The following is a 13,197-nucleotide window of genomic DNA, read 5'->3' on the forward strand; positions in this document are numbered from 1 at the left end:
GTGCAGCAGGTAGTGTTGCAGTCGCACAGCTCCAGGGACCTGGAGGTTGTGGGTTTGATTCCCGCTCCGGGTGACTGTCTGTGAGGAGTTGGTGTGTTGTCTGCGTGGGTTTCCTCCGGGTGCTCCGGTTTCTTCCCATGGTCCAAAAGCACACATTGGTAGGTAGATTGGCAACTCAAAAGTGTCCATAGGTGTGAATGAATGTGTGTGTTGTCCTGTGAAGGACTGGTGCCCCCTCCAGGGTGTAATCCCGCCTTACAGATAATGAATGAATGAATGAAGTGATCAGTCATTTTTTGAGGATGTGTTGAAAGCAGGAAAAATTGGTAAGGAAAAGGATCTAAGCCACTTTAACAAGGCCCTTATCAAAATGTTTCAGATATTTTTCAAATTTCCAACACAAACATCAGGAACTGACTGTTCACTTGTTGCTTTATATATCTTTGACAGTTGCCATAGTTAAGAGATAATAAAGGTTTTCATTTCACCGCTCAGAACAACACACCTGTAAAGTGCTTGTTATATTAATCTCTTCATGTCTTTATCACATTATTTCAGAAAATAACATTTATTTTTATGTATTTAATCACTCTGCTTATCTGATTGGTCTAATCTCTGTCCCTAATCTGTCTAATCAATCTGAATGTGTATGTTTGTGTGTGTGTGTGTGTTTGTTTGTGTAGACATGTTCAATGTAATAGTGGAAGGGAATGCTGGTGTGTGAACGCTGATGGAACTGAAATCCCCGGAAGCCGACAGAATGGTTCTGTGGTTCATTGTAAGTAGTTAAATGTTTAATTTACTGTTGTGACATTTCTGAGTAACTATTTGGTGTCAACAGCCTTACACTGAGGGAAAATATTAATATGGTTTTCTAAAAACAAGATGCCTCCAGCAGCAGGGCAGTCTGCTTGGTTAATCTTGTTTACACTTGTAAGATAATACCTTGTTAGACATATTTTATTTGGCCCTTATGTGGCCCTTATTTTCCCTGTTTTCCACTGTATATTGGTGTGATCTCTAAGATGCACTCTGCTGTCCCCAGGCCTGACACCCTGTCAGCTGCAGAGACAGAGGACACTGATAAGACGGGATGATGCTCTGGTTCCTCGTTGCTTAGACTCAGGAGAGTTTGAGCGTGTGCAGTGTGATGTGACTGTAGGTCAGTGCTGGTGTGTGGACCTGGAGGGCATGGAGATCTATGGCACACGACAGAATGGAAGACCGTCCCAATGTGAGTGTTTTTTTTTTCTTCTAAGGAGAGAAAAAAGCTAGTACAAAATATACATGGAAGTACATTTTTCCTATAAATTGCTGTTTACTAAAAGTAAAAAAGAAATTACTTTGTTTTCCCAGTGAAACTATGAACTAGCTTGTACTCCATAGAGTGGGACCTCCAAATGGATCAGACTTGTTTAAAATGTATTTTCTACAGAATCTCTGATACCTCAGGCCATTAGGCAACTATACAATTATTGCTTCATTAAATTATTGGCAAAATAACTGATTGCTTCTTTTAATATTTTCGTGTGTATGCCGCCGTGTCTGTTTGCAGTAGTCACAACTCTATTGTTTTTAACCTGGCCAGATCTTACTCAGATGTGGGAGGAAAATACATTTATGTTCTTCAGTGTTTACAAGCCATAATAATATTTCCTCTGTTCAGCAATTTCAGATCTAGTTTTTTTTTTAGAATTAAATCTGTTACATTTTTTGTTACATTCAGTTTACATTATTTTGTGTTGTTCAATTCATCAGTAGATCCTGGGTATGTTAAGATGTATAATAAACTAAATTTTCAAAATAATAAAATAAACATCCAACATTGCAGAATCAATTACTGCTATTGCCTCAGCCATTCACTGTTAGTGAATCACCTTCTCACCTTCTCCCGTCATCACAAGCACCATGCTACCCCAGTGAGGGCATCCATTAGCTTAACAGAGGAATTTAGAGTTCTCCTCAAAGCATGCCAAGCTTTCCCTTGGTGTTGCATTAGCAAAAGTTCGAACAGTACTTGCCTTCATGGGCCTTGAAGGAAGCAATGGCTCACCCTCACCCTACCAGACAGGTGTCTTTGTGTATGATTGGGGCAGATAAAACTACTGGGTGAAGCTGGTGAAAATTAAATTGGGGAGACAACTGAAAGCTTAATAGTATTAATAATAATAATATAAACCAAAGCAAGTTTTCTTGTTATTAACTTTTATCAGTGACATTGCTGTTTTAATGAGGAAATGATACACACATGTATATCTATTTATGATTATTTTTAATCCTCAGGTCCTGGTGTGTGTGAGGTGAGACAGCGTCGAATACTTCATGGTGTGGGACAGGCATCTCCTCCTCAGTGCTCAGACGATGGCACTTTCCTTCTTGTACAGTGCAAGTTCATCAACACCACCAACATGATGACCTTTGATCTGTTACATGGCTTCAACAGGTGAGATGCCCCCTGCAGCCGCAAATGTAACTTTACCTGTAATAGGATTACTCAGGGTTAAACCAAGCCATTCAGAGCCATTGTGTTGTTCTGTGAAAGTTATGATCTTTTCAGTCATAACCATTTACAATAACTTTGTTAACATCTTAAATATTTGATTATGATTAAACACTTGAAACTTCAGTGGAGTTCCACATGGTATATAGCAATCATATTAGCACACAGTGTTTCTGTTTGAAGCACACAATTCATAGTTTTCCTTTAAGCCTTTAACTGCAGATTCAGTTGTTAATGTGAAGAATTTGTATCCTGTAACATTACTTTACAGGAGAACTAATACCTAGCTCATGTGTAACAAATCTTTGCTTGGAAAAGAGCTAAGAATCTTCAAATCTGTAAAAATTAAACCTAAGAGATTTAAATCACATTGGACCATTTTTGGATCATACATGATATTAACAGCAACTCTGCATTTGCCTGTCTAGATTTAAACAGATATTGTGTATGGATATTGTTTTCCAATTCAAAATACCTATAAATGTTAAATTCCTAAACATAAGAAACCAGAGATTAGCAGTTTTTGAGAACAGTGTGTCCTTTCATATAGGGGATTTTCCACTTAAACTCCCTAGACATGAAGGGGATGTTTTTTTCAGATACATTACTTTCCCACTAGACAGCAGCAGAGTATCACATTAAAAAGACTCTATCAGCTATCAGTGTGTCCTGACAGTTGCACGAACAACGTTTTACTCATTGCTCAATCAACTTTTTTGTCAAAGAACATAAAAACATTATAGCAAAATGTATCTCTCTGTAGCGTAAGGAAGTCAGACATAGCATGGTGAGGACATTAAAATGGTCTGATTATTAGGGAATACAGGCAGAGAGGGAAGCTAGGATTCAAGTGAAAGTTAATGTTAGATGTAAGTTTAAACATGATTTATGATGGCATTTAATTTTGTTGTATGAATTATTTATATTTATATTTTGTTTTTAATCAGTGCTCTCTCTTATACATTATAGCACATACATATTTATTATATATACTTCCATGTAATGCAGATATCCTGGCTGCCGATATATCTGTTATTTAGGCTTATGATTACAGTCATGCTAACCTTGTTTACAGCTATATAAGAAGCACTGTGCTGGTGTTTGCTGTTGGTATGTTAGTTTTTGTTAGTCTCTATTGCTTTTTGCTGTTTCCAACTCGTTAAGCTGGTCACCCAGGAGGATCATGCTTGTTGACCTGTGAAAAGTAGATTTTAATATAATATAACATTTTAATATAATATATTGTAAATACGAATGAGCTACAATTATTTTATTTTAGTGAGTTTATATTGAATGGATGCACTGAGAGAGTCTCTCCAAAACATTTGATTCTTATCAAGTTCATCATCGTTACTGAGATGCTAAAGAGTTTAGAGTCTGTAAGACACTAGTCAGAGAGGAGAACCCTGGCAAATGTACACTGAATATGCAAACCGGGAACTGATGAGTTCTATCTCAGCTCTTCCCTATGCTTCTTCAATTCTTCATGTTGTTTTCTTCTCTACCCTTCTCTCAATCCACACCCTCCATTTGACCCTCCCAAGCCTGATTCCAAGTTACTCAGGTTCTTACACTCTGCTATTTTATCTGCTTCCAACATTAACATCAAAGGGGACGTATTATACCCCTATTTTTTACAAGTCTTAATAAAATGTCTGTGTCATACTTTGGTCAAAATACCACAAGGATCAAACAGTACATTATTTCTTATCCTGTATAAACAGCATTGTTCAGAGCGACTTGTTTTAGCACACTGTTGAAAACGAGTCTCTTTTTAAACCAGATGTGAGGTACTCATTACTTAAGCTTTGCTTTCTTTCTTCTCCATTCTTATTTTTTCGCCTTATTTAATCAATACATCTATCTCTTTGCACTTGATGTGTTTTTTTTTTTGTTTATTCTGTTTTAACCTTGTCTTGGCACTCTCACATAAACAGTGACTTGGAGAGACTTGGACAAGGAGACAGGACAACTGTGACGAACGACTCATTTGTTTGGGTTGTATGGGTTGTTGTATTTTATAGTTAGGGGGTTGGCAGGAGCTTCAGATTCCCTAAAATGATTTGTTCTAATGCCGTCAAAAAGTATTTTTTTAGTAATCTATTCACTTTCAAGAACTGACACTTTCACTTGTCACTGGTAAGTGTTGTGGTCAGTTGAGGGTATATGTTATTTATACTTCTCAGGAAACAAGTTGCAGGGTGTTACAAAGATGACCAATGGTTCTCCAACTTCAGAAACAGCTTAAATCAGTTTTTGATTTGCTGCTACTGTTCAAACTTTTTTATTCCCTTTTTAATTCCTTCTCTCTTTTGTCTACATCCATGTTTCTCTTCTCTTTCTCATGTTTACCTCCCACTGCTTTCTTCTTTTCATCGGTTACTCTCCTCTGGTTCTCATTCCTCTAGCTCTCAGACTCTCTTTCTCACCATTGATTCAAATTTGCAGGCTTCTCTCTCTCTCTCTCTCTGAAGGCTGTATGATCCTTCACTTTCACACTCGTTTCAAAGCCTCTTCTCTTTCAGTTTCACCTCTCCACCTCTCTCAGGCTAATGACACATTATCCTTGGTTCTCTCCACCTTTCATTTGAGCATTTCCATTTTCTCTGTGTACCTCTTCAACTCAATTTCGTTCTCTCTCATTTTCTGTTCCAATCCTCTGCTCTTTACGTCTTTAATCTGGCCCTATCATACACTTTAGAGGAACACACAATAGACACAAACCGTGAAGAGCACTTCCCACACTGAGGCCATAAATTAGCGTTAATTAATGTATATTTAGAGTTTTATATGTTTAAAAATCATGAATTAAGCATATATTATTCACGTTATTATAATTACCATTCACTCATTAAGGCACATATCATTAAAGACAAATATTTTATATCTTGTTGGAGATTAGTGGAAGCATTATTAAAATTTTCCAATCAAATAATTTAACAATCCAGTGGAGATTTTAAACACTGTCCACACACTGCCCATGCTATTAGACACACCTTTTATTTGTCACCTTTTAGATGTAAAGTCAGAGACAGTAGCTTTTCTGTTACTCCACAGTTTGTGTTAATCAGTGTCTAGTCCATCATCAATTGTCACAGGACCAAGGATGTTGTTGGCTGGATATTTTTTTGCTTGGTGGACGATTCTCATAAGTGTTAAAAAATTCAGCTGCACTGCATTGTCTGAACCACTCATACCAACACACCACACACTAATACACCACTACTATATCAGTATCATTGCAGTACTGAGAATGATCCACTGAAATAATAAAATTTTGTTTTGTTTTGTAGACCATCTGTGATATTGTCATGTATACAAAATGGTACTTTGAGACTTTTTTTCATTGAGTAGTCTATGCAGTCTCAGGTTTTTGTGTTTAAACTGTACTTTCTGTTAGTATTCTCATTTGTTATCCTTTATTTACAAATAAACTGCATGAAATATTTTAGGTTTTGTTACCAAATTATTTACTGTATGATCGAAAATTTAATGTAGCGTCTGTTCATTGTAGACTTCCAAAGGTGTTCCAGACATTCAGTGCATTTAGAAAGGCCTTTCCTGAAGTCTCCAGCTACTGCTACTGTGCTGACACTCGAGGCAGAGAGCTCCCCAGCACTGGTGAGGGCTTTGTTCATTTAGTGGTGGGGCTCTAATAATATTCTTAAGTTTTTATGTCATTCATTTGTGCCAGAATGTATCTATTCAGCTAAATTTAAAACCATTTCTTTAAGCCAGACCTTGTTAACATTTTTATATAGTGTTATTGCCAGGTGACATTTTTAGATTATGTAAAAATGGAAATAATGGCTTTTGACAGTGATGATATACTCTTGCAGAAAGAAGTGTATATGATTGCACTGAATCTGAAATGTCTCTGTTGTTCAGGACTGGATCTGCTGCTGGATGAAGTGTATGACACAGCTTTCTCAGACCAGGACATTGGACGCTCTTTTTCTGGGACGAACATGTATCGCATCTTGCAAAGGAGATACCTTGCTGTCCAGCTGGCTTTGACTGGACATTTTAGATGTGAGTTTATGTGCGTTATATACTGTGTCATGTTTATACACATCTGCTCATGCAACATTTCTGAAGTAGTTGCAATACAGTCATTTAGAAAGTCACTCTTTTGAAAAGACTTTACACTAGATAATGGAACTGTGAGGATTTGATTACACTCAGCAACATAGTCATTAAAGAGGTCAGATTTTACTGGTGGATGATTAGTTCTCTGTCACCAATGCTACTCAAAATAATACCATAGGTATCGGTTGACGTTCCATCATTGTAGAGATCACCATTTCACTGCTTTCAAGCTCAGTGCTGTGGGACATCACACGTGGTTCCAAAGTGTCCAATTGCAAATTATTTTCAAATGTAGTTCCAGAGGTGTAGTTGTACAGCAAAACACCTTTGTTAGCAAAGAATGCACCCTAAAGTAGCTGACTCCACTAATTAGTAGATATGTACTATTGTTGGGGATGCTGTGTATCCATCACTCAGCATGACAATTAGTATATGTATCTCAAAGAGTGCCTTATAAATCTGCATTAGTAGAATCCAGCAAGATTTAAGTTAATTAAAGTTGCTATTAATTTTCTTATATGACAGATTAAGTGTGGACAGCGTTACTTCATTTACACAATAAATTACAAAATTGAACAATATGCCTTTTTGACCATAGTGTAATTATTTATAAAAAAGTTATCAAGACAGACAATATGCTCAGAAATCAATTATCATTCATTCATTATCTGTAAAAGCTTATCCAGTTCAGGGCCGCAGTGGGTCCAGAGCCTACCCAGAATCACTGGGCTCAAGGCAGGAACACACCCTGTAGGGGGTGCCAGTCATTCACAGGGCAACACACACACATTGACTCACACAGGACACTTGAGTCGCCAGTCAACCTACCAATGTGTGTTTTTGGACCATGGGAGGAAACCCATGCAGACACGGGGAGAACACACCAAACTCCTCGCAGACAGTCACCCGGAGCGGGACTTGAACACACAACTTCCAGGTCCCTGGAGCTTTGTGACTGCGACACTACCTGCTGTGCCAACGTGCCGCCCAAAATAATTAGCAATTGTATTTTAATATAGTGCAGTCAGTAAGCTGTTGTTAAAATAATTGTTTTCATGTGCAATTGTTCTAAAATATGTGATGATAGATGATACATATCATGTATCAAGTTGTCTTGAAAAATTTTTATGCGTATTTTGCCATATCAGCCACCCCTATTGAAAATACTTGTGTGTGATGCTATAGGTCCAACCCCATGCGAAAGTGAGAGATCTGCAAGCTCCCAGGCTGGTAACTTGTTTGTGCCTTCATGTGATTCTCATGGACAATACCTGGCAACCCAATGCCAGACTGGTGGGCAGTGCTGGTGTGTGGACTCTGATGGCAAGGAAATCTTTGGGACTCGTCAGAATGGAGCTCCAGTCTGTGGTGAGTTGGACGGAAACAGAATTTTGATTTATCCTGAGTGTGTTGAATTCTTATGTAGTGCAATGTCTGTTGAAATCTGAACAGCCATAAAAGGAACATTTGATTGTTAACACACTGCTCACTGTTTGTCAGTGTTCACACTGTTTATTGGAGCCCTTCTATCAAAGATAAACAAAATAATGTGTTAGGAATTATAAATTATATAACCTATTTACAGAGTTGCAAAAGTTGGCTTAAGTGAATTTAACATATCAGCAAACAAACTCTGACCAGAATCTAAACAAAAACCTTTAGCTAAACTAAACCCTGAAGTCAAATTAACTTCCAAAACACAGCACACGTCTACTTGAAATTGACCAAATGTGCTACTCATTTTTATTTGGACTAACACAAATCTGACAAACACCAGTTTTATTACTGGCCAAATTCAAATAAACCAAGAAAACTTATTGGACATTTCAAGTGTTTTTTTTTGGACGTTTCAAGCTTTATTGTTATGAATTGCTGTGTATCTTAACTGCTCATTTTTGCAGGCACAATAGGAAAACACTGTGGCTCTGAGAGAAGGAAAGCACTGTCCAGACTTTTTTATGGCCCAGTTGGACACTTCAGCCAGAACAACGTGTTCTCAGCCTCTCAGTCCAACACACAAAGAGACGCCTCTTCTCTTGCTCCATGCAGCCCACAATTCCAAGAGCTCTTGTCCAAGTCTGGTCTGGCCAGGTCATTGCCAGAGCGCTCAGACATTGGTGAAATAATGGCTGAGCTTCTTCAGGGAATGTTCACCACTGGGGCTCTTGCTCTAAAAGCACTGTCCCTGACCACAAACCCAAAGAGACTCCAAGAGAATCTCTTTGGAGGCAAGTTCTTAAAGAATGCAGGAAATTTCAACTTCACTGGCACTGTTGGGACCAGAGGCACTTTGAGTTTCAGTCAAGCATTTGGTCAGATTGGTTTGAACCTGAGCAGTGGTGACTTACTGGAGCTGGCCAAGATATTTTCAGCTGACTCTGTTAGTCTAAATCTGGACCAGGAGACCTCAGATGCATATGGCCGCCCAGTGAACCTACAGCACAACAGAGACTTGATCAGACTTATAGCAAGTACGCTAGAAAGCGAGCAGTTTTTCACCACAATACGAGAGGCCATCACTTTGCTAAAGGTCGAAGACAGCACCCAGTTAGGCCTGCTTTTCCAGGCAGTGTTTCAAAATGTTGATGAGGTTTGCAAGACATCTTCTTCCTCTTCCTCTCTATATATACCCCAGTGCACTGAAGATGGCCAGTATCAAGCAATCCAATGCCAGGGCTCTGAGTGCTGGTGTGTCAATTCCCAGGGCCTGGAGGTTATAGGTTATCGCACCAGTGGCTATAGACCAAGATGCCCTTCTCAGTGTGAGAAGGAACGAATGATGGCCATAGCAGTTAAAGCCAGCAGCTCAGCAGGTTCTGAGATATTCATCCCTAAATGTAAGGAAGATGGAGAGTATGTGCCTTTGCAGTGTCTTGGAAAGGGCTGCTTTTGCATGGATCTCACTGGAGCTAGACACAGCACATTAGGTTCTGGAGCCACTGTGCAATGTGAGTAGGAACTCTACATATAGGCATAAAAAATGTTGTGGTTTGGCCTAATATTCTGATAATGATGTCCAGTAATAATGCTATTATAAGTAAATATAATGTACTTAGAGACAGTAAGTGTTGGAAGAGAGCTATTTTTCCTGTACCCTCATTTGGACTGATGTGATTTCATTGTTTCTTTTTTTAATCCCAAGGCACTAATCCACAATATAAGCTGTATATGAAATTTTACCTAAGCATGAACTTACACACAAGGCTGTTTTAAATAATAGAAATATGTTTTACAACCATAATGCTTAATATATTTAAAAACTTAATACAAATGATAATGTATTATTTTTCCTAAAGTCTAGATACAGTTACTTTACCATCAAAGACAAAAATAAATACTTCCTAGTATACTGTTATATTATTGCCAGTAACTATAGCTTATGGTATGATTCTGATTACGTTGCAGGTCCAACACATTGCCAGATTTCTGCAGCCCAGTATTTCCTTAACACAGTCAATTCCATACTGGCTGGTCCTTCACAGCTTTCTAATGTTTATATCCCCCGCTGTGGTTTGGATGGCAGCTGGCACCATATCCAATGTGACGGGCCTCCAGAACAAGCTTTTGATTTCTACCGTGAGTGGAAGGAAGTCAACCATGGTGGAAAAGAGCTGTCTGTATCAGATCTTCTTGGAATTCTGCAAGAATATTCAAAAAATACAGAGGCAATGGCAACGTTCAGGGGCTTCCTTTCTGCCTTATTCCAAGCAAGACAACAAAAGGTTTTTCCAGTTCTAGCTAAATTTGAATCTTTCACAGAAATTCCACCAAAAATCCTAGATGGGGATGTTCAAGCTGTGTATGGACCATCTGTTTTGCTGAATCCTCTATCCCTATGGAGTCTGCTCAGAGGGGACATTGCTCAGTATCCAGGCTCCCTCTCTGACTTTAGTGCTCCTTTGGGTCACTTTAACCTTCGGCAGTGCTGGTGTGTTGACCAGAATGGAGAAATGATAGCTGACTCCAAAGCTCCAGTCAACCAAGTCCCAAAATGTGAGTGACAATCTTGTTGTTTTTCATCTGTACTATTTTTGTGAGTTCTTCCCCACAATGAGTTGGCAGTTATCATTGATTTGCTTGTCCACTTGTTTGTAGCACTGTGTTGTGTACAGTGGGATGTTAGTTATATGTCGTCTCTAATGTTTTGCAGGTCCAGGACCTTGTTCCCTGGTAAAAGATCAGGTTGATAATTTTATAACAGAAACAAAGAGACTGATGTCTTTCTCAAACAGCTCTCACATACCCGTAGGTTATAGTTTTCTCCTGGCTCAAAGTGTGAATCTGAGCCATGAAGCCATGCCACAGATTTTCAGCTCTGGGTTTCAGATTTCTGAGGACTTTCTGAGCAATACCAACTCTGCATTGCGCCTCGCAGCACACTCCAGTATGAAACATTTGTTTTTTTAACCCTCTTCCATCTTACTCTATTACAGTTCTTATTCCTTGATAATTCTTAATGCTAACAGTATTCTAGTAACAATGTGATTCATTGGTTGGCCACTCATTGTTTATACACATGAACTCTTTAGCTTAACATAGTCAGTTTTATGTTCTTATTGATTCCTTTATTATGTACAAGTATGTTTTATGTGTCAGAAAACCGGGAAACATATTTAACCAACAATAACACAGAAGCCTCTGGACTTTGATGTTCAATACTGTTTATGGGTTTACTGGTCAGTGATAATAATAGAGAAATATGGCTAAATCATATTCATAAATACATTTAGTCTTAAATCTTCATCACTTAATCAAATAAGAGTCATCACTAGAGGACTGTAGATGTATGCTTCTATAGCTACATGTGAAGTAAGTAATGATATACTGTGATTACGAGTGATGAATGCTTTCAATCTCCTGCAGCCCTTCATTTCTACTGGCAGAGAAAACTAATGGCCACTGAGAGAGACCAGCAGAGCCTAATTCTTGGCTACCAACCCTATAGTCCACAGTGTGATGCCTATGGCCAATGGCAGCCCACTCAGTGTCATTACAGCACAGGTAAAATACAACCTGTGGGCTTACAGTTGGATGTTACTCCATGGACTTGACTGTATTACTTGGATGTCATTCATAACCAATTGAAACATTTAATGCCATAAAGTTCTGTTCATCATGCCTATAATTTACAATATTTTAGTGATTTAGCATTTTGCTTAGCCTTGGGGCATGAACATTTAGGGATCAGCATCTTATTTACATTCTTACATTTAGCCTTTACAATTGTACCAACACTTTGCTTGTATTATATTCTTTTAAGACCACATAACTTTTCCAATATTTGAGGAAATAACACATTTGCAGAAGACAAAGATGAATTCCTCTTTAATAGTTATTTTATTCGACATAATACTATTGGTTGAAATGTTTGTTTCATCAGATGAAGACATCCATTTCATTAAGAGATCTTTTCAACTGTTCCCTGTAGGTCACTGTTGGTGTGTGGATGAAGAAGGAGGATACATTTCTGGATCACTGACTGCTCGCTCTCTTCAACCTCCTCACTGTAAAAGTCTATTACTATCAACCTTTAAACATTTAAAAGACACACACACACACACACACACACACACACACATTTATTTATTTATTTTACTGTTCTACATCATTTGTACACCGGTAAGGTATTTTGCATTAAATAAAACTTGTGAAAAATAGAATATATCAAGAATAGAATAGTTCTCCAAAATTACTTGTCTATAAAGTCTTAGATGAGTTATGAGTATTTTTTTCTCAGTGATGTTTTGTGCTTGGGATAACTAGGTTTTTTCCTCCTATGAAGCCTTCAAAATATTGATGAATAGTGTACGTCACTGGGGTAACTGACATTTTAACTGTGTTTTTGCTTTAGTTTGATTTTGTTTTATTTATGATTACATTACATACAATTGCTATGTTACACATAAGTAACAAAGAAATATAATATATAAATATAATTATAAATATAATAACTCTCTTATTGTGGTATTGTATTTTCCAGGCCAAACTACTTGCCAAAGATTGCAAGCTCTTTTCATTATGTCTGATTGGACAAAGTCAGCCTCTGACATGTCTTTCTCCAACAGTCCATCATGTGAGCAGGTGTGTTTGTTTTCATCTAGGTGGATGTTTTAAAATGTGTATAATACATTGATTTGTTATTACAGGCCTGTGTTAAGAGAGTGATCACTGTGTATTTGTGTGTTTGCAGGATGGTGACTTTTCTGTTCTCCAGAAGAATGGTGTGATTAGCTCTGGGGCCTCATGTGTCAGTCCTGTTACTGGAAAGATGATCCAACCAGCCACCCTTAACCCCAGTGGAGGCCTACAATGTAAACTGTTTGTTCTTCCATTCATTCATCCTTCTTTCTGTCCAGATATCTGTCCATGCCTCCATCTGGCTGTCCATGCCTCCATCTGGCTGTCCATGCATCCACCTATCTATCTATCCTGCCATTCATAGGTTTAGTTTTCATGGAGTTTAAAGGGCTTACAGAATTCACAGTAATTACTCATGTAACTGGTTTCCTGAAATATTGTAGATAAGCCAAATAATTAAATTATTCTGAATGATTAAACCCCATACAGTACTACTGATACAGTATGTAATGTAAAATGAAATTAAATAT

The 13,197-nt window shown here is 38.0% G+C and overlaps 1 protein-coding gene across 1 annotated transcript in view; it reads left to right on the top strand.

The window, feature by feature from the left end:
• tg (thyroglobulin) overlaps positions 1 to 13,197 on the top strand; it is a 52,544-nt gene that overhangs the window by 1,006 nt on the left and 38,341 nt on the right. Inside the window, exons 4-16 of the mRNA XM_066682281.1 lie at positions 684 to 778; positions 1,046 to 1,234; positions 2,284 to 2,443; positions 6,015 to 6,121; positions 6,389 to 6,532; positions 7,775 to 7,957; positions 8,491 to 9,537; positions 9,995 to 10,582; positions 10,740 to 10,973; positions 11,453 to 11,590; positions 12,018 to 12,095; positions 12,570 to 12,670; positions 12,780 to 12,900. Of these exons, the coding sequence (XP_066538378.1) occupies positions 684 to 778; positions 1,046 to 1,234; positions 2,284 to 2,443; positions 6,015 to 6,121; positions 6,389 to 6,532; positions 7,775 to 7,957; positions 8,491 to 9,537; positions 9,995 to 10,582; positions 10,740 to 10,973; positions 11,453 to 11,590; positions 12,018 to 12,095; positions 12,570 to 12,670; positions 12,780 to 12,900 (3,185 nt within the window). The remainder of the gene's footprint in view (positions 1 to 683; positions 779 to 1,045; positions 1,235 to 2,283; positions 2,444 to 6,014; positions 6,122 to 6,388; positions 6,533 to 7,774; positions 7,958 to 8,490; positions 9,538 to 9,994; positions 10,583 to 10,739; positions 10,974 to 11,452; positions 11,591 to 12,017; positions 12,096 to 12,569; positions 12,671 to 12,779; positions 12,901 to 13,197) is intronic.

This window comes from Hoplias malabaricus, chromosome 10, assembly GCF_029633855.1.
Source record: "Hoplias malabaricus isolate fHopMal1 chromosome 10, fHopMal1.hap1, whole genome shotgun sequence".
NCBI classification, from domain to species: Eukaryota; Metazoa; Chordata; class Actinopteri; order Characiformes; family Erythrinidae; genus Hoplias; species Hoplias malabaricus.